Below are 22,227 nucleotides of genomic sequence, written 5' to 3' on the forward strand. Positions count from 1 at the left end.
TCAAACTCCTGGGCTCAAGCAATCATTCTGCCTCAGCCACCCGAATAGCTGGAATGACAGGCATATGCCACCATGCCCGGCTAATTTTTTCTATATATTTTTAGTTGTCCAGCTAATTTCTTTCTACTTTTTTAGTAGAGACAGGATCTTACTGTTGCTCAGGCTGGTCTCGAACTCCTGAGCTCAAACGATCTGCAAATGCACATGCAAAAATAAATAGCCTAGCACTCTCAAACTACTGGGTTCAAGTGATCCTCGCACCTCGGCCTCCCAGAGTGCTAGGATTACAGGCATGAGCCACTGGATTATTTCATAAAAAGTGAAAATTTGCAACAGAGACATATTGTACTGAATAAAACATCTTGAGCTGAACTAAATTCTCAGCTAAGCCATCATACTGAGATATGAATCATTTTATTCCTTAGGAAAACTATCTGTTAATTTTATTTAGACCACGTTAGACTACAAGTGTTTTCTGATCTGGAAGGTGTTTCCCCGTGTGGTTTCAGCTCTGGTGTTGAGCCAAAGTCTCTCAATAGAAGGTTGCCTCCTTGCTTCTTCCTGGAAATGAAGCCCAGGGCTTTCTTACCTTGTTTCCAGGGGCACAGATGGCTTCGTTTCAGGGGTTTCTGTTTCTCAATAGCATTGCCCATTCTAACGCCAGAGGATCACAGGGCCCTTCCGAGCTCAGGCGTCTTTGTTGAACAGCAAATAAGGACTGAGTCAGAACCCAAAAAGGGATTCATCTCTTGGACATCCCAAACCACCCAGCAGCAGAGCCCTGGCTAACCCTCACAAGAACATGAGGAATTCTGCTCTGAAAAGTCTTTGCCTTTCAAACTCTCTTTGGTCCCAGGGAGGAAATCAGAAGAAAAGGCTTGCTATCGCCCTACCGGTGAGCTGCAGTAACCAGTCTATATTAAGCAGCTCTTCCCCACCCACCCCCCACCCCCCGCTTTGACACATTACTCATCAGCACAGCAGCAGCTCAGAGAATGACTATACTTCCAACACTTTCAATGCTGCTTTTCCACTCTAGCTCGGGCAACAGAGTGAGACTCTGTCTCAAAAAAAAAAAAAAAATACGCTGCTTTTCCCTGGGGAAGAAGTGGGGAATTGGGTGATCAAAAAGCTAAAAGTCATAAATGGACCATTCTGGAGTGTGCAGGGAGAAACATTTTCACATAGACCCTTGTGCTGCACCTTCTGCCTAAAGGTCTCACTCTCAGACCAGGGTGCTCCATGTGACAAGTACCATCAGAGAACACAAGCTGATTTCATTAGAGTGTGTTTCCAAGGGAAAAACAAAATATCAAAAAGCAAGCTACACCTCAGTTTCCAAAGGAAAAAAAACCAAGAGGGACAAACACAGCTAAGAATTTATAACTTCAAAGTTCCCAACTTCCACTCCACTTTGGGAACAATTTTGCTGGAGATGCAATTACCACCTAAATTTTGAAATATGGGTTTCCTGGAAGAAAGAATTGCATGAAATCATACACTCTTGGTAAAAAGGAAGAAAATGTCAAGGTGGACGAAAATATTTCACTTATTTCAATCCCAGAGTTCGAGGCTAGAAAAGTTATTAAAGAATCTCCTGTGGCATAACAGGTAAGAAGATAGTTCTGGAGCCCAAACACCTAGATTCAAATCCCGGCTCTGCCACTTAGCTTTGCCTGCTGAGCACAGCAGCCTCAGTTTCCTCCCCTGTTAAATTGGGAGTAGTGCTAGTCCCACCTCCTCAGCTGTAATGAGGGTCAAATAAGAGAGAATGTTTGTGAAGTACTCAGCTTGCTGCCCAACACTTAGGAAGCCCTTGATGAATATCTGTCATCATTTTTATATCTTAGACTGTGAAACTACATTGACTCAGATGGCAGATTCCTGGCTTCAGTCAATTTAGCCAAAGGCACCAAAGTAAATTTATTCTATGGAGTTGGATAGTACATATGGGTGCAAAGTATAGAACTGGAGTAAAATTTGAAGACAATATTTCAAAAAAGACCCACAGAACCAAAGAGACCAAGTTTAAGAGGCACTTAATGCTCTGTTACAACTTCTGGGCGCCATCGGCCATTGTGTTATACCAGCCCCTGCCTGTTCTGAAGGAGGGGGAAAGAATCTTGCCAATTTATGCAAAATGAATAAAGCCAAATCCAAATCTCTATGAGATCTTAAGGCTTCCAATTTGATCTGCCAATATAGAAATAATTTTTACAAAATCATAGCCTGAGATCCGAACTTAGCAAATAAAAAGCACATGTTTGTTTCACCTTCCTGCTGACACAGCAGGAAAAAGCAAATGCAAGAAGGCCCCCCCAACCCCCTGACTTCCCTCACTGAGCCACTGAGCTTCTGCCCAAATTAAATGGCAACCACAAACTAGCAAAAAACAAAGGGCCAGAACCCCCACCATGCCAGAGGCATCCACTGAAACCTAACAGGTACACAGCAGAATACCTGGCACGCAGTAGGTGCTTAATAACTCTCTGTTGAACAAATGGGTGGAAAGAGGAAGTAATAAGCAAATGAGAATTCTCCATCCCCTCCCCACACTGATTGCCCCCGTCCCCCAGAATGGGTTAACCAGAGTTTCTAATCCACAAATAAACTCTCCTCTCCTAGCAAGAGTCAGGGCATGGGCCGATCGACCGGAGTACTGTTTTATCCACTTCCCCCACCCCTTGGCTCAGGCAGTTCCCCTGCCCTGGAGTTTCTTCCTATCTTTATTTCCCTTATTAGTCTACGAAGTCCTTGAAGCCAGGGGCTGTGTTTGTGGCAGCTCCTCGTAGTGCCTGTGCACACACAGAACACGGGTCACAGCTGCAGAAGCTGGGCTCGGGTGCCAGGCTCTGCCATTTCTCAGCTGGGGGCTGACACATTCATAACATGCTTCCATGAGAAAATGCATCTCAAGTTCCAAACAACTAATTTACTGATGACCTTGAGAGATCAACTCAAGTTCTGTTCCTTGAGAATACAGCTTGGAAATGAGGTCCCTGTAGTCCAACTGTTTCTCAGGTAATCATGGCTCCCCAGAATGATTCACATGTGAACTGTTCAGGGATAGGGGTGGGGGAGATGAACAGAGTAGCTTATTCTTAAGAATTCTTCACTAATCCCCAGCTCAGAAAGTGTCTTTTAGAGTCATCCGCAAAAGTAATATGTTGCCGCCCAAGATGAGCAAGTGACCCATCTCCAGCGCTTATCTTAGGGAGACAACTTAAGACTCTTAACAGATAGGAAGGATAAAAAATGAACTGGCCCAGAGACAGAAGGCTCACTGCATGACCACTGTGATGCTTCCACGTCTTGCACAAGCACTTCGATGATGCTGTGGATATATGCCTTGCTTTGAAGCAGACCTATTTGACCATGAGTTATTAAAGTCACTCCCTGAGGTGTTACTACCACAAGCCCCAAATCACTGTACAGCCCAAGGAGACTTTCAATGAGCCCCTCCCTCATTTTACAGATGCCCCACGGAGGGGCAAGGACCAAGTCTACACATTTAGTGAGAGGACTGGATCCAGACCCCAAGTTTTTATCCTGGGCTAGGAAACAAACTTCCTCATGAAGTTTTTTCATGCTACCTACTTCCTCATGACCAGAAGGCTTTGGAGGACAGCTGGCCTTGGTCTGAATCTTTATGTGGGCACTTTCTAGCTGGGCAACTTTGGGATAGAAACCTAACCTCTCTGAATTTTATTTTTTCACATATGTAAAATGTGTACAAATATGCCGCCTACTTCATAAAGGTTAACCAGGATGTTTTAAAAGTGCTGGCACACAGCAGACACTCAATATGAATAACTACTGCTGCTGTTTTGACAGTTACTACCTATAAACCTCCAAGCTTTAAATACAATACACTGAAAAAAATTATTTGCCCTCACTAGGGATTCTTTCCCCATATTAGAATAGGATCCACTGCAACATTCGGGTAAATAACTCACTGTCTTAGTGTAATTAAAATAAAATTTCACTTACAAACATCTGTACCTTAGGAATAATATTTTGATGTGGAAAGTGACATAAGCCAGAGAGGTGACATTGTGGCCTCTGAAGTATGAAACATATTAGGAAGAGCTCTCCCCTCCATGCAAAAAACCGCAGGATTCAGAAGACACCCACGCCTTGGGCTTCTGCAAGGCATTGCTCGATTCTTTTTTTTTTTTTTTTTGGGGGGGGAGAACTTGAAGTAGAACATTGCTCGATTCTTGAGGGAGTTTTTTTCTTTTTTAAAGAAATGTCTCAGGAGGAAAAGGCCAATGGATCCCCACAACGTACACATTCGCCCACCCAGAACCAAAGAAACAGAGGCCAGGAGCTCAGGCGGTTACCCGGTAGCTGACACAAAGCTTTGTGTATGGAATTTGTCTGCTGGAAGGAAAGTCTGATGCTGGTCACTTCCCTCCTGGAGAAAAATACAACAATACGAGGAAGCACCAAGCACTGTGGGAATGTTCCAAGTGGGAGTTCCAGCTCAGGCCAGAACATAAACAAGGGGACCAGCCTGGAGGTCAGGCCCAGCAGAGCACTGAGGCACTGAGGCAGAAAGTCTAGGAGCCACTTTTCTGGGTCCTGTAGACTCTGCTGTGAAGTGACTTACCTGCGCAGCCCTGGAGGAAATCACTGAAAGCAAAGACACATTGCATGTAGAGTGTCATAGGACACACAAACTCAGGGACTCTCTCTTATGACACACTTGCATACTCATAGATCAGTCTCAGAATGCCATGGTCAGTGGGGCTTCAGAGATTTATTCAATAAATACCAACGTGGAGCTTAGGCAGAGTCAGACAACATGCACAAAGAATAACTTAGTTACCACTGCGATCAGAGCTGAGAAGCTCAGAGTAGGGGAAGCATGTCCAGCAGGGTGACCTAATCTAATCTGGGAGGTCAGGGAAGGGTGAGACACAAAGGGTAAGCAGGAGTGGATCAAGCAAAGGGGCAGACAGCATTCTGGGCAGAAGCAGCAGCATGTGCAAAGGCCTGTGCAGCCAAAGTACATGCACAGGGAAGGTAGGGGGATGGTCAGACAGGACAGGACCTTGCAGGTCCAGGACTTTGTCTCATAGGTTCAAGCGGTTCCTAGGGTGTTGCAAGCCATGTGTGTTCATTTTTCTGGAAAGAGAGGTCTACAGCTTCCACTAAAGTCTTGAAGAGTTCCAAAAGGTTAAGAACCACTGAGCTAGTCCAACTCATTACAACAAAATGGGGAAACTGAGGTCTAGAGAAAAAGACTTTCCCCATGGTTTCACAGGAGGCTGGAGAACCTGAGTCACTGACTCCCAGTCCAGCGTTCTCCCACAGCCAGCCAGCCAGCCGCCTTGTTTCTGCAGGGGATGTGTCAACAACAAACGCTAATCCTCACTGAGCACCGATACTAGATCCAAAACAAGGCGGCTTTGTGTCAGGCAGGCCTAGAAGTGACACTCTGCAGAAGTGAACCATGAAGTCACCTAGCCCATCCTTCCTGGGCTAACCTAGCCTGGAAAACACAGGAGCTCAGAACATGCCCTCACCTCCAAGATTCCAAGGACCCCTGATGAGATGGCTCTGGCTTTTCAAGGGCCCCCATGGATGATGCTGGTTCACACAGGAAGGGCAATCGGGGTAGAGCTCTCACTGCTAACTCAGCATCCAGCCTTTGGGAGCAGCTGTTTACTTGTTTTTCGTTTCAAAATCAGGACTGGGCCAGGAACGAAATGTATCCCTCAGTGCGTGAAAGGGAGAAAGCCAATAACTCCAATTTTATCAATTCTACCTGGAATTGAGAGATAGGCATGATTTTCAACAAAAGTGAACAAAAACTGGCCATGTGTGGTGGCTCATGCCTGTAATCCTACACTTCCGGAGGCCAAAGTGGGAGGATTGCTTGAGGCCAGGAATTTGAGACCAGCCTGGGCAACACAGCAAGACCCTGTCTCTACAAAAATCAGAAAACTTAGCCAGGTGTGGTGCCTGGCACCTGTAGTCCCAGCTACTCAGGAGGATTGCTGGAGCCCAGGAGTTGGACATTGCAGTGCCCTATGATGATGCCACTACACTCTAGCCCAGGAAACAAAGATGCTGTCTCAAAAAAAAAAAAAAGTGAATAAAAATAGTAAATTTCTCCTCTGCCACTTATTTCATGATATTTAGGAGACTTGGGGAAAGTCTAAATATGCATAAAGATACTTCTTAAAGCTGTAATGCTTCCTGGAATAAAGGAGGAAGTCTCAAGTACCTGGACTGGATCCCAGGTAGATCCTGCTGGGATCCAGCATTCCAGCCCTTCCATCCTTTCTCACCTGACCTCCCACTTCTCCACATGCCCACCTGCCTGCACTGCAGCTCAGCTCCCTGCTCTCCAGGTGATCAAACGAAACCTAACAGCCAGCAGCCAGCGTCCCTGTCAAGGGGTCCCACAGCCCACCCCACGCAGAGGCAGGCCCAAGCTGGGGAAGACTCGGCCCCTCTTCCGCCCGCCCACTGCTCAGCTTCCAGGCTTTGCTGCCTCCTGTCCTCTGAACCCGTTACTTCCACGGACAGTGGTCAAACCTGACTGAGCAACTCTACCGCATGGCCCTCTGCCGGCGCTGGGCGAGCATGGAAACCACCATGCTGTGTCTCCCCGGGCTGGTAGGATGCACGCTCTTTGTTAAGCAGTCTGGAGTCCACACCCAATATGCATGCATTCAACAAAAATTAATGAATTTCAATTGTGTGCCAGGCGCTGTTCTGGGCTCTGGTAAAAAAGCTGGTAAGGAATTTAACTGCATATGAGGGAGAAGTTCATAAAAAAGAAGCAAATACTATGTTAAAAAAAATACAGAGTGAGGGACAGAAAGTGATGGGAGCACTCTTCTGCTTTTTCAGACCCAGTGGTAGGAACGACCTCTCTGGGCGACATCTGAGGAGAGACCTGATGGAACTAGGTAGCTGCATGCATGAGGGAGAGCTCAAGGAGAGCACGTGTTTCCCGAGTGCTTGCGATCTAAGTATTTCCTGTGCATGGACTCCAACACCCCTACCACTGGATCCACTTTAACAATGAGAAACTAATTTTTAAAAAGAGGAGGAGCTGGGTGTGGTCGCTACACCTATAGCCCTAGTTAGTTGGTGGCAGGCGGGGTAGATTGCTGAGGCAGGAGGATCACTTGAGCCCAGGAGTTCGGGGCTGCAGTGAGCTGTGACTGCACCACTGTACTCCAGCCTGGGTGACAGAACGAGACCCTGTCTTGTATAAAAGAAAAGAAAGAAAAAAAGAAGAGAAAATTCAGAAACAGCTTGTAAACATTTACTACTATTCTTTTAAATTACTAATGTGAATACTGTGTGACATTAAACATAATTTAAATTTTAGAATTTTTCTTTTTAAGAGGCAAGGTCTTTATACATTGCCCGGGCTGGTCTCAAACTCCTGGGCTCAAGCAATGCTCACCTCTGTCTCCTGACTAGCTGGGACTACAGCTACACGCCACCACACTCGGCAAAATTGTAGAATCTGTCTTTGAGTTCTGGACACTTAGTTTTTAAGCGTCTTGCGTATTGTGATGACAAATATATCATCCAAATTAATTGGCTAATATCCCAAGGCAGGATACACATCAAGTGTGAGATTCATGAAAGAATCTTCTTCATAACTGCTTATTTGTGCCTGCCTTCTCGTCATAGCTAATTAGATCATTTGTTGTTCCCCCTCATAATACTGCTGACAAAAAGTATGTACTAGAAGCAGGAGAAGTATCAACATTTTCTTGTTCACTCTTGCATATATTATTAAAATTATCTTCAGTCTGTGATGTCTTTTGGGGATATTCTGAAGCCACTTCTCCATTTTATAAGGGTTTGCTTCAGTACTGGGCAGTAGCTTCAACCTAGCCCCCACCACGTGCCAGCTGGACAAGTCACGTAAACCCCTCATCTGTGAAATGAGGCCACTATCACCTGCTTGCAGCGCTGCTGGGAGGATTAAATATATGTAGCACAGTTCCTGCCATTAGTGCACTGAAGTTGTCTGTCACATAATCATTGTGATCTTCATCATTATTCTAGTGATCTTCATCATTTTTCTAAGGGCAACTTTTTATTTTTTAGGTGAAATCCCTAGGACTCTTTCCATTCCTCCCCAAACAATGAGTAGCAGTTCCAAAGTGTACCCCACCATCACCAGCAGGAGCATCAGGGCCACCTCGGAACTTGGTGGACATGCCAATTTTCAGTCCACAGACCTACTGAATCAGAAACTAGGGACTGGAGCCCAGCAATCTCTAGGTGCTAAAGTTTGAGAACCAAGGAGCAGGCAGACAGCATCCTGGGAGACCCACCCAGTAGGTCCTCAGGACAGGGAGCACCTGGCCCCAACACACCTGGCCCCAGATGACCCTGTCAGCAACCCCTACTAATGTAATAAGCTGCAAGTTATCAATTTGTTACAAACACAAAGCTTCCTACCTGTCTTTCTGGCTATTTATACCACTTGCATAAAAATGAAACATCTTACAAAAATCCTATCCCCATACTCCTTTCTATAGCAACAGGGGGAAAAAACAAACAAACAAAAAAACCTCTGTCCAGCTTAACCCAGACTACTGTCCCTATATAATTACTTTTCCAACTTTCTCTGTAAAACTTAAATTGGCACAAATACTCATATCCCTTCCATCCATTCCAAAGAATATGAATTTAAGATTTGGTTAAATGTTTAAAAGAAAAATATACTCTGGTTGTTATATGTACATGTTTATTGTTTCTTAAATCAAACTGTCCCAGATTTGATGTTGCCACAGTTGAGTGATTGGCACATAGATGCCCACAGAAAGAATGGAACCAAAACTGAGTCCCACAGACCCTCCAGGGGGCTTGCTGGGCTTGGTCCTCCATTGGAACAGGCTGCGTTTCTGTAATAGTTCTCTTACTGCAAACTCAGACCCTCTCCAACACAAATTTGTGGAAGGCAGCAGTTGTCAATGATTACTCCATCAGAGTTCTTTCATCCAAACCAGGACACTTTTGAGAGGGGTAGGGCAGGTGATATTAACAATTATGCCAGGACAGCAGGCGTAAGCCAGGAAGTATGATCATCATCCCATCTGTCACAGTCTACATGAGCACAATGATCCTCAAAGCAATTTTCCTCTGGTGTCCAGACATCTAACTGAGAGACTAGACTAGGTACATCTACAAGCAAAAATCCAGAGTCCAACTCTTCATCCAAAGGCTAAGTCTCACTTACAGGGGAAAGCTTGGACCCTGTCACAGTGAGCTGCACCACGGGATACAGAGGAAGAGATGCGTAGAGGAGGTGTGGAGAAGGGGCACGGAAATTCCGTGACCTCCCCAGGCACACCACCCTCCAGGAAACTCCATGTGTTCAGCTACCTGGAAACCCTATTCTTCATGTTTTTGAAAGCAGCCATCCTCACGTGTGTGCGGTGGTATCTCGCCATGGTTTGGGTTTTCATTTCCCTACCGACTAGTGATACTAAGCATATTTTCATGTGTTTATTAGCCATTTGTATATCTTCTTTGGAGAAATGCCTATGCAAGTCCTTCACCCATTTTCTAATTGGGTTGTTTGTTTATTGTTGGCCCTGTGCCATCTTTGTCTATTTCTAGCGAACAGAGCTAGATAGTTAGCCAAGGTCATATTCCCATGCAGATAAACAGTTGTTATGTCCACACAGTGGACTACTACTCAGCAATACAAAGGAATTAACTAACAATAAAAACAGCTTGATTAATCTCAAAGGCATCACCAGAGAAAAAGCAGCCCATCTCCACAAATTACATACTATACTGTTACATTTCTATGGTATTCTGGAAAAGGCAAATCTACAGGTATAGACAGAAAACAGACCAATGGTTGTCAGGGGTGGGAGAAGGGTTTGACTACAAAGGGGTGGCAAAAGATTTTTTCCCCAGGGTGACAGAATTGTTCTGTACACTGAATGTGGCAGTGGTTACACAAATCTACCTGTGTTAAAACTCATAAAGTTATAACTCCCCCAAAAGCCAATTTTGCTGTATGTAAATTTTTAAGATCTCACCCAGAAGGGGAAGGTTCCCCCCTTTTATTTACATAGCCATTACACTAGACAGCTTACAAGCACCATGTCATAGTATCCTTACAAAACCTCAAGAATGCACAATTACTGTCACTTGAACCCATATCAGACTGAACTAGGAGAAACGAAGTCCCGATCACTCCAGACACCCAAGATTCTATTTGATCTTTCCAAGACCCAGGGTGTTTGCAGATTATCATTTATCACATGGTAGCAGGAATTTATAGTTGGCAGAAACATGTCTGCACATAACGAATCTTTCTCCCTGGGGATAAGGTCCACAGAGCTTCCATCAGATGTCAGTAGACCTATGACCCTAAAAAGCTCTGGAACTGCTGCTCCACTTCAAGGCCCTCAATTTATGGAGGGGGCCAAAAGGCCCAGGGAGGGAGAGTAGCCCCAGAAGACAAAGCACATTTTTGTGGCAGTGCCAGGCCAGTTCTCTCTCACCCGGAGATGCCACAGTCCCAAGCATTCCTGGTGACAGTAACTCACGTGCTCCCCACAACGATTTTAGCGCACATGATTTCCTCAGCAGTAGATGCATTTCTCCTACCAAGCTGGGGCTAAGGATCGTCAGGCTCCCTGTAACACAGGGCAGTCCCTAGCCAATGCTTATCTTGTTAAATATAAAAACTTCATGTTACAACCTTACATATTTAGCATAATTACACATTAACTGTCATGTGAATTGTACTTAATTCATGCTAGTTTTGAGCCCAGGCCCTCATGAGACAAACCTGGGCAAAACCCTGTCGTCATTTTTTTAAAATCTTACTTGTTAATGTTCTTATTATTAAAATTAATATTGGCAAATTAATTCTATGAACGTGGATTAAATAAATAGAAGTCAATAAACTTTGTTTTTCATTAAATTAGAAAGGATTGTTTTGTTTTTCAAAGTTTTTATTCTATTTTTGTAATAAAACACTGTGGCCTCAATTGAGGAAAGACATTTTTCTAGTGTGGCAGCCAATGTGTTAATAGAGAAAGCTCCCCATGAACAGAAAAAACAAGGCTAGATCATGCAGAAAAGCATGCTTTTGATCTGTGCCTTTGGTTTTCAGATGAGCTCAGAGAATTAATATTTGTAAGGAGCTCTTGACAAGCTGAGGCAGAGGCACAAATTAGTGTGGTTCTGCTAAATGAGAGGTTCTGCAGCTCCAGGACCAAATGATTAAAGAAAGTGAAAAGGGCTGCCTGGGCTTTGGTCTCTGCAAACAGCACTGTGCTTTACGCTAGTTGCACTGATGAATTTGCAAGGAGACTACACACGTTTACCTTCACCTATCAAAAATTCCCAGGGGAGCAGGGGTTAAGGAAAACTCAGAATACTGCAGGATTTCTGAAATTATTTTAACTGTGAAAGCTAATTGAGGGAAAAAAAATAAAGGGTATAAGATCACCCTGTTTGTGGTGTTTAATGTAACTTGTCAAGTTACTTATACATGAAGACTTTGAATGGCTTATGATATTATCACTATCACAAAACAAAAGCAACATATTATGATCATTTTACCTCCAGAGCTGAACAAAGATGACTTAATTAGTCCTGAGAGTCACCCTGCAAGGAGAACCTGAGGTGATGTCTCTTGGGGTGGAGCAAAAATATACTTGCTGGTGGATGAGCCCTGCTGTGACCCTGACATAAACCATGGCCTGCACGCGCAGGCTCATTCCTTCTAGACAGACTCAGGAAGTAACACAACCAGGACTTTCCTTGATCTACCTGCATGCACTGGGGCCACAGGTGCAGTGGAAATGAAATGCCACCTACTCTGCCTACAACTGATCTCTTTGAAGGTTTATTACTTAATTACAAAAATGTATTCCCTGGAATTCAGGCTTCTCAGATGGGGATGAGAGTGGGCAGGAAGAGACAGAGACACAGAAAGAGAAAGGAAAAATACCTCAACAGTCAGAGACCTCCTTTCTTCGAGTGCTGAGGTCTGAATTTTATTATACTTACCAGATTTCCGTTTTTAAAGAAATGGTCACTTTAGAGCAGAAGGGGACCCCAGGCAAGGACAAAGCTAAGGTTTATTGAGCACTTCTTCAGTGTCCAGACTCTGACAACATGCTCTGTGTGCATCAGCTCATTTAACCCTCCCTCAGCACCATAAGGTGGGCACTGTCATGATTTCCTCCATTTTACAGACAAGGAACTGAGGCTTAGACAAGGTGAAGTGACTGGCCCAGGGTCCCACAACGTCACATGGAAGAACTGGGATCCAACACCAGTTGTGGGACCTGAAGCGCGCGCTCCGTTCCTGCCTTAGTGACTCCATCCTCTCTCTGCGAAGATGATCCAGGGGCCACAACACAGGCCTCCCGTCCCCCAGCGCAGGTTCACGCTGCCTCCAACACGGATGAGTGTGTGGCTGGACCGTCAACTCCCCAAGGGTAACGACGCCTCTACCCCCCTCGGCACCTTTCCCCGCCCTGGCAGGCTGCCGGACTCTCAGGGACACTCAGCCAGTGCTGGGTGGGTAGGCAGATGGAACTATTTTAACTCACAAGGGCCACTTCCCACTCTTGTGCCATTTGTGAAAGGTTTCTCCAAAGCAGATTCTCAGCAAATACACTTTTTAAGCCACTTCTATAATTGAGAAACCAGAAGTTGCATCATCAATCTGTAGGCACGTGGGGCAACCTTAGAAGTCCCGCAGACAGGCTGGAAAGCCCCAGGGGACTCCCAAGGCAGGTTCCAACCAAAGACAATGGTGGCGCCTCCAAGTCAGCCCCTAGGCTCAGCAGCAGACCAGCATCAGACCCTAGGCCAGAGGAGGAGGGCAGTGAAACTCAAGTTCCTAGCAGTAAGTGACCTTGGCAAGTCACTTGGCCTCTTGCTGCCTTCCTTTCCTCAGCTGTCAAATGGGAACAATATCTGCCATTTCTCTCTTTAAGAATAAATTAGGCAGGGCGTGGTGGCTCATGTCTGCAATCCTAACACTCTGGGAGGCTGAGGTGGGAGGATCACTTGAGCTCAGGAGCTTGAGACCAGGGTAAGCAAGAGTAAGACCTCGCCTCTACTAAAAATAGAAAAAATTGGCTGGGTGCCGTGGTGTTTGCCTGTAGTCCCAGCTACTCAGGAGGCTGAGGCAGGAGGATCACTTGAGCCCAGGAGTTTGAGATTGCTGTGAGCGAGGCTAACGCCACAGCACTCTAGCCCAGGCAACAAAGTGAGACTATCAAAAAAAAAAAAAAAAAAAAAAAAAAAAAGAATAAATTAAATCATACATGTATCTGAAGGTAAAGCTCCTACCACACACGCTGGCACACAGGAAGTACTCAAAATGTTAGCCGTCATCTTCCTTATCTGAGAAAAATGCTGTGTAACTCCAATACCTTAACTTAAAAAACAAATTAACAAAGCCTAAAACAACAAAGAAACTAATGTCTATAAAACTGTCTTGAAAGCTATGAAGAATATCTAAGTTTTATTCTGATGATAAATAGTAAAGTACCATGCAACATTTAGTGCTATTAAAAACATCAACAAAATAACGCTCAATATATCCGACTCCCCCTTCATGCTGCAGACTACTCACAAAGAATCAGCATTAGAAAGTGCTCTGAGGTGGGTCTGCCCCATAAATTATAACAGAGGCACAGGAGGCTTGGAAAGATTAAGCAATTTGCCACAGGTCACCCAATAAGGCTCCCGGAGCCCCCAGTGGGTGTGCACAGGACAACCAGGAAAGAGCAGTCTTCTCCAGGACCCCTGCAGCACTGGTGTGGGCCTGTCAGTAGAGCAGCTGCCTCAGCAGCAGAGCGAGGGGTCCCTGGAAATGTTCACTTTCATCCAAGTCACACAGCCAAGAAAATAATGTCATCACAATCAATGAAAATACGAATAAGTGGGGAATAGTCAAATGGGCTTTAGACCTAACTTTTCCCCAACTCAGTATATCTTAACTGTTCCAGACCTCAAAGAAAAGCTCTGTGTCTTAGATTCTTCCTCTGTAGCATGAGAACAGTCACGGTATCTTTCTCCTATTGTGAGGATGGGACGAGACCACAAGTGTAAAATACACAGAACAGAGCCTGGTACTGGCAGGGGGTAAGTGCCCAGTGAACATTGGCTACGACTATCTTTATTTATTATTAAAGGAGGGGTTGAGAGTAGCCAATTCCATGGCCCATGCACAATCATGCATCTATTTATTCACAACCAGTCACTTGAAGGAGGGCGGGCACACGTGATTACCCACAACCAGCAAATAAATACAAAATACAATCACTGTTTCCAACCAGGGGTCTTGTGTGTGTGTGTGTGTGTGCTTGTTTGGGGTCAGGCAAGTGGCCATTTGGTGCCATCACATTCCACTGGGCTTCAGTTGCCCTCTCTTCTCATTCCATGTCTGTCCTTCCTCCTCCCAAATACTGCCAGCATCACACTCCTGCTCCATGTTTAATAGTATGGTGTGGGCTGGGGGCCACATCTATCAGGTCCACACCAAGGCCATACATTTTAAAGAGTTATAAAGCAAACACCTGAAATCTGCCCCTCTGTCTCCAGCCCTGGGAAGCACTGCACACCATCCTGTGCTCAATGCCTCCGTTACTGTGTTTTAACAGTTTAAAAGAGTTTCCTGATCACAAAACTTAATTTGCAGTAAAGTGACTCCATGGTTCCAGCAAGCTAGTGAAAAGCAAAGAGAAAGATCACCACTAAGGGACTAACAGGAGCAGGTCTAAGCTGTTATGAGATAGTCATGGTGTTTTAGGAAGCAGCAGTCCAGACTGCATTGCATGTCAGGACTCCGGTTCAGAGAACTATCAAACCACAGCCCGGAAGAAAAAGGTGGGAGAAAAAGGAATTGTGACTACCAGATAGCAGATTTCTAATCCCCTCAGGCAGTTCTCTCCCCTGCAGCTTACCCTACAGAGGAGCAGGAGGTGGTAAGAGAGATGCCCATGCCCCTTGACACAGGGGCGCCAGGAAGAACCCCAGCAGCCTGCCTCTCCCAGCCCTTTAAGACGGCATGTACCATACAGCCATCCCGAGAACAGAGTGTGATAGTGCAGCAAGCCAGTCCTAAACAATGTTCAAAGGCCAACTGAAAAAAAAAAAGGACAGGGACTCCTGGTAGGATGCCTGTTATGGGCACCAGACTGAGCGAAGCTGGCATGTACTCTGGCTTGTAAACATAAGGCAAATTACAACCACACATGCAAACTGAGCACTGCTTAAGAGTACTTTGTTCTTGTGCATCCCACAGAACCATGCAATCACTACAAATGGAAGTTCAAAGAATGTGTCCTGACAGGCGTGTTATCAGAGCCCAGCTGTGGCTCAGTCTCTCACCCCGTCCTGTTGTTCCCCCAACGGAGTGTTCTGGAACTTTGATCTTAGCCTCATCGCTAGTTTTCAGAGAACTACACGAAAACACTGATCAATGTATATGATTAACACAGAACCTCTGATGAACTGAATACCCCTGATCAAAGTATTGGTCCTATTAATTCACCAACAAACATCCTAATTAGCAATTTAAAATCAGAAGAAGCTGCAGCTAAAGATAATTTGAGACTTGGAATTAGAAACCTAACTTTATTCTATGATAACATTAACTCATTCTTTTAGTAACTATTTATTAAGCACCTACTGTGTGCAAGGCATGGTGATGGCATCCCAGTGGTGGCCAGACACACTCCCTTGTGGAGCCAATGGTCTACTTAAGACTTTGTTGATTTTCAACTTGCAGAAAGGGAACTGGGGCTTTGATCTCTGAATGAGTTAAATAGTATCATTCTACCCAAGTGCTTATTTGGGGCCTTTCCATAGAATTTACTATCTGTTAGAGGATGAGAAGGCATGAACAGCCCAGAGGAAGTTGGTTTTGGTAGAGGCGGCTGTGAGAGCACCCGGAAGTGGGTTTTCACATGTTGCTTGAGGGTCCAAGGAGGAGCCTCAGGGCCACAGCAGAGCAGAAAGAGTTATCTAATAAACATCTTTATGTATAGAGACGGACCTGATGCTTAAACGAACAGGGAAGCACTAATTTTAGAGTCCCAGCCCTTCCTGACACTGATGGAGAACATGAGACCCAGAAAAGGGAAAGAATCACCCAAGGACACAACATCAGGTCTCAGATGGTCTAAAACCAGAAACTAAGGTAACAGGCCTACCGGATGACAGATCCCTTAATAATTCACAAACTGTGGGCTTTATTCATTTGCTAATAAAACAGCCTCCGGGGCAAGGTGGGTGAGAGACAGAGGCACACCTGTCCCAGCAGCAGGGCAGCCCCGTCGGGTGGCGCTGCCAGGCCTCACCTCTTTCCAGTGCGTCATCTTGTTATGGCAACAGGGGACACATTCAGCTGGACTAAGACCCAGCCTGGCATTTGAGGCAACCTCCAATCCGGGCTAATTTGGGAAATGATTTTTCTGCACGTCACACATGACTCATCTTTACAGGCCTCCTATCAGGCCTCCTGGCTACAAGGAATCCCATTCAAGCTGCCTCTGCCAGCAGCTGCTCAAGAGACCAGGAAACATTTGGGGTTGCTGTGGTTAATTTTTTAAAAAAACATTTAGCCTGTGCTAGTGCTGTTTCTTATCTCTCTACAGCACTGCTAAATGTCATTAGTATTACGAGTATCATATGCAGCCTAAAGACTGTGATGGGCCTACCTTAATTTAACTGGTAGATTTTTTTTTTTTTTAAAAAAAAAGACCAGAAAAGAAACTGAGAAGCATGAATAAGAATTGAGATAGAAAACTACAGTGTCTCCAGCAACAGGGAGGCTCTAAGCAGTGCTCTGTAAAAACAAGAAAGGGGGCTGGTTCCCCATTTCACTTCCCTAAGGCTGTGATCTTGGGCAAGTAACCAAATTTCTCTGGGCCTTAACTACCCTCAGGTGCAAAATGGGGATCTCAGCCCTGTCCCCCCTCATGGCTGTTGTGAGCATGACCTGAAATGAGGTAATCTGTAAATGCATTCTGGAAACTATTGGAAATTGCAGAAATGTTCAAGATTTTTGATATAACCCCTGGACTATGACTTCCAGAGGACTGGGTTCCTGATGGGTCCCTACCACCATGAGGTGTCACTTGATGTTTGCCAAGCAGCAAGTATTAAATGAGTCAGCGAATGAATGAAGAGTAGGGGCCATCAAAATGTTACATTGGTTGATTGAGTACATTTTGACCGCAAAAATTCCTAACTATGAGGGAAAAAGGAAGTACAAAATTTGAAGAGTTTAAAATTTATCAAAACACAGCGACTGCCAATCTAAGAGGACCTCTTTCTTAGGCTACAGAAATGTGCAGCCCCAAGTGACAGTACTTGCACTTTTAGTATCTGTTCTGAAAAGTACATAATGACACAATGTTACTATGAATGCACAGAAAATACATAATGACTAAAAGTTGCTATGAATATAGTCATAGTAAATTTCTTTTCAATTGATGATAAAAAGCAACTTCTCACATTTGGAAAACACAGCAGGTTGAGTTTAACACCGTATTTACTCTGACTTCGGGGGTGTGCTGGGTGAGGCTGCTTCTACTTCAGTAGCCCCACTGAGCAGCTGAGGCCAGGGAGCCTGTACTGCCCAGAGGGTTCAGCAAAGATCAACTTCTAGCAGACTGTGGTTTGCTAGGAGCACAGAGAGAGAGGAAAGGGACTCAAAAATAAAACAAAACAAACAAACAAACAAAACCCTGAATAATTTACTTCTTTTGTGATGTCTATTTTTATCCTCAGGCCCAGCTAAAGATAAGGCCCAGGAGGAAGGGCTCTTTGCTGTATCCTAAGGACGAAAATGACACCAGGCCCTTAAGAGGTGCTCCATAAACTATCTGATGAATCAACTGAGTGAAGGAAGAAAGGAAGGAAGGAGCAACAGAAGCTGATGGGTGCCATCAGTAAACGGAAACCCATTCTTCCCTCCAGCCGCCAAGCCTTTTAGTCACCCCTACCCCAATAGGCCAGTCTCCTACCCGCCGGACTGTGCCCAGCTAATTCCACTCATCCTCCGCATGTCACCTTAAATCTCATGCTGTCACAGAAGTACAGTGGTTCCCTGACTACGGCTCCCCACTATGAATCTGATCCTTGGGAACCCTCCCACCACCACCCCCCAATGCACAGGCTAGGCTGGCTTCACAGTGGGCGGCATGATGTCTGCTGACTTCACCAGTGAACTCCCAAGGCCTCATACAGGGCCTGGTGGAGCAGGCCCTCAACAGTGCTGAATGAAGGGATCGAGTACTGAATGAAGGAATGGAGCAAAGATTCCAAAGTCCAGATCAAAAACAAACAAACGTGAATCATTTCTCCAAAGAAGGGGGTGCAAACTCAAATGTCAACAGTCAACTGAGCAATAGGAATAATGACATGGCTAGCTAAGGGAGTGACGGGCTCCTCAGAGGTGGCCACTGTCCAACTCCCATAGCTGCCTTGTAGGTAGGAACAAGGGCTCGGGGCTACCAGAGATTCTCATTTTTCAAGAGAACCAGGAACCTAAGATTTCTGAGCAATTTCCAGATTTTTCAATATTGACCATTAATTCTTGTTTCCCTCAAGAACACATGGATCGAACACAAGATATCTACGGCCTGAATCTATCCCACTGCTGTCAGTCTGTGCTTAAGCTCCAGAAATGTTAGGGTAGCAACACTTAATGTCTTTGCTGGAAGAAACATGAGCAAACAGAACCACCATAACTGCCTGCACAAGCAGAACCATGCTCATTTCTTCCCCAAATGAAAGTCTGCACACACCTCCCATCGGTCTTCCAGAACAAGGCCCCCTTGGTTCCCGAGGAACCTCCTCGGGGCCTCCTCCCCCTGGCAGGCCTGCCCACAAGCTCACCGCAGCAGCGCCCTAATCCATCTGGCTCTGTCCCACCAGACACCTCCTCCTCATCTCTGGAAGCACTAAAAGTCTAGAGAAGCCTCCCCCTCCACCCCGGCCTTCGTCCAGGTCCCCCAAATCCAACCCTTCTCTGCCAAGCCTCACCAGCCGCCCAGCAAGTTGTCACTCTGCCACCCTCTGGAACTGCTTGATCCCCATGGGCACCTGGGACAGCTGAATGTGAGGCTTGCTTTTCTGTGTCCCTGTGAAACAAGTCCTCTGAGGATGTGTAGCCACGTCTCGCCCCTCCGAAGGCCCCAGCCAGGCACTGCCGAGGGAGAGAGTGGACGTATTGAGGAGCAGCAGTGACAGGCTCCAAAGCTCTCCCCCAGGGGTTGAGGAGAACCCTGTTCCCCGAGAAGGAAGAAGGATAAAGAACAGGCAGAGTCTCAGGCTGTAAGAGGTATGAAAGAAACGTTCCTGTTCACTCAAAAAAACTTGGAGTGCTTGAGCCCTGAGCAGTAAAAACACGGGGCCTTCTACTTTCAAAGAGAAGAGATTACAAACACATTTAAGCAACATTTCTGTTGCTTCAAGACAATGGAAAACAGCAAACTCCACTCATGACAACTGGTTGCTGGGTGCAGGCTGTCCCCACTTCACCTAAAGACCTCTCCTCTGGATCCAACACTCCTCTGGGGACTTAACAGGAATAGGTCCACTCAGAAAACTCCAACAGAAACCTAATGGAAAATCCTGATGAAACACAAAGTGAAGTCACTTACAACGAGCAGCAGAAACCACCAGGAAGGCCAACCCTTACTCCAGAAGTGCCCAATATTCCATGGCAGCTGTGTATGGATCACAGCAACAGACCTTTTGCAAAACGGCTGGACATCTCGCCAGTGCCACATCTGGGATCCCCAATTGGCAGGTGGTCTTGCCAACCTCAGAACTCTTACTTTCCTGCTTCTTGCCAAAAGCATCTTCTCTCACACTTTCCACAGGCCCCCCTTAGCCCCTTCCACTCTGCCCTCTTCCCTCATCTGCACCTCCACCTGGAATAGCTCCCCCTCTCTTCAGAGCCCTTCCCATTCCCTCCGCTGCTAAGGCCCCTCCCTCACCTGCACCCGCAGAGCACAGCTCTGATGGGCTGGCAGCCTGGGCATCACGCTAGGTCAGACAAGCCTCTGGGGCAGGCACTTGCTGGGTTTTGCACCTACTACAGCCTCGAGTGGAGGGTGATGCCCAGAGAAGGCCCCAGGACAGATAACGCACGCTGATGGAACAGGCCTTAGACCTTTCTCCGGGTAGCAGAGAACGCAAGCGAAGAGTCACCTTGATCTGAGAGGCCCAGCTGTGGAAAGCAGCTCATGAGATGACAGCTAATTGTCATTCCATGATTTCCAAGTTTTGACAATGACCATAGAATAGTCCTATAATCACAGAAAATCCAACTAATGTTATTTTTTGAGTAGATTGTCCAAGTTTCCCAACAGTACCATTGATGAGACACTATACAAGCAGCTCATGAAAAATGCTGCACAGATGAGCCCAAGATATTTCTGGAACAGCACGTGTGCAGGAAGGCGACTCATGGTCATTGGGCAAGCCTGGGGCTGAAGAACAGTGAGAAAAATACCCAAGAAACAGTCCCTGAAACCAAGAGCCCTGCCCCTGAGGAAGGCGCACAGCTGCTGGTCAAACGACCAGGCATGAATGCTGGGCCTGCACCCTCTTGCTGTGTGGGCTACAGGAACTCACTGAACCTCTCTGAGCCTGTAAAACTGGGACCATATTCTCTTTCACAGAGGATCTCCAAAGGTTTAGTAAGCAACACACTTTGGGTGCTTAAGTGAAGAGCCGGATATAGAGTAAACCGTCAATAATGGCTACAAAAATCTCCTTCCTGAGCGAGCTTCAGCCGCGGCCCACAAAAGTTACGCTGCCTTCTGCGTCCACCGCACAGGTGCGGCCCAGAAAAGTACCCCGATCCAACCCGGGAAACATAAGCAACTCCCACGATCAACGCCACAGACCCCCCTTTCGGGCTCCCCTAAAAGTCTGCCTTCCATAACTGAGCCGCCAGGCTAACCTGGTGCCGGGTCCCGCCAGCCCGCCCCCTCTGCCCGGGCCAAGCACTGCCCCGCAAGGTGTCGCGGCTAACTACGCCCGGGCCCCTGCGCACGACAGCAACCGAATCTCTGGAGAGTCCATTCCCAGCACAGGTAAAGCGCAGGGAATCGGAGGCACCTCCCCGGGATTTCTAGGCACACACAAAGAGGCGGCTCGCACCCGACCGAGCGCAGCCCGCCGGAGCCCGGCCGGCCGCCGGGGAAACTCGGCTGCGTCCTCAGAACGCCCCGGCACAGCGCGGCGGCTCCCTCTGAAGCAGCCCGTGTGGACGCCTCTGGTTAAATTTAAACTCGGGCTCATTAGACATGACACATTTCTCGGCTCGGCTCCGCCAGCCCGGCCCAGGCCGGCACCGGGCGCCGCCGCCGCCGCCGCCTCAGCACGCGGCCGGGGCGGGCCGCTCCCGAGTTCCCGGGCCGGGGCCGCCGCCGCCGCCAAAATGGCCCTGGGGTGACGCCGCCACGCACAGCCCGCGCCGCCCGGGAAGCCCTAGTCGGCGCGGCGGGGACCCCGCGGGCCGGGCCGGGCCCCAGAGAGCCGCCCCCGCCGCCGCGCTCACCTGCTTTCTCGACCTTGCCGGACATTTCCGGGCTGCGCCGGAGGCCGAGGCCGCCGCTCATCGGGCCCGGGCCGGGCCGCCGCGGGGCGACAGGCCGGCGCGCCCGCCGCTCGCCTCGGCCCTGGCTCGCCGCGCCTCAGACCCGCGCCGGCATGGCGGGCTCCGCGCGGCCGCGGCCCGTGCGCTCGGCGACCGCGCTCCAGCCCGCCCGGGCCCCGCCGCTCCCGCCGCTCCCGCCGCCGCCGCCGCCGCCGCTCCGCCTCCTGCGCTCCGCCGCCGCTCCCCGGCCCGCGAGCCGGCCGCAGCGCCGCGCCGTCGCCGCCGCCGCCCGCCCGCCGGGCCTCGGCCGCGGCCACGGCCACAGCGCCACCTGCCGGCCGCCCGCCACGCCGCCGCCGGCACAGCGCCCCCTGTCGGCCCGGAGCTGGCTCGAGCCTCTCCCGCCCGGGACGCAGCGCCCCCTGCCGGTCCGGAGTCCCCACGCCTGGGCCGGCCTCGCCAGAGACTAAATCCTCTGCAGGTGTCCAGAGTCTCCAGGCGGAGGCCTGGGACTGACACCCCAACCCAGGGTCAGTGCATTCCACTGCCCAGAGCCCAGCATGCCCCCTCACCCGAGCCACGAGCCCAGATTTTCTGCCCCAGGACCTAGAACCGACACCTCCTCC

General features: G+C 47.7%; 1 protein-coding gene across 5 annotated transcripts in view; it reads right to left on the bottom strand.

Annotated features, from left to right (window-relative positions):
* Positions 1 to 21,750, bottom strand: part of RAPGEF1 (Rap guanine nucleotide exchange factor 1) — a 144,130-nt gene extending 122,380 nt beyond the window's left edge. For 2 of the 5 annotated variants that reach the window (XM_076009144.1, XM_076009143.1), the window contains exon 1: positions 21,563 to 21,746. In XM_076009144.1, the coding sequence (XP_075865259.1) occupies positions 21,563 to 21,623 (61 nt within the window). In that variant the 5' untranslated portion in view covers positions 21,624 to 21,746. Of the gene's footprint in view, positions 1 to 589; positions 2,548 to 21,562 lie in introns of those variants that run through there. The other 3 variants (XM_076009141.1, XM_076009142.1, XM_012744075.3) reach the window with 3 other exon arrangements.
* Between the last annotated feature and the right edge of the window lie 477 nt (positions 21,751 to 22,227).

The sequence above is a fragment of the Microcebus murinus genome, chromosome 12, assembly GCF_040939455.1.
Source record: "Microcebus murinus isolate Inina chromosome 12, M.murinus_Inina_mat1.0, whole genome shotgun sequence".
Classification (NCBI taxonomy): domain Eukaryota; kingdom Metazoa; phylum Chordata; class Mammalia; order Primates; family Cheirogaleidae; genus Microcebus; species Microcebus murinus.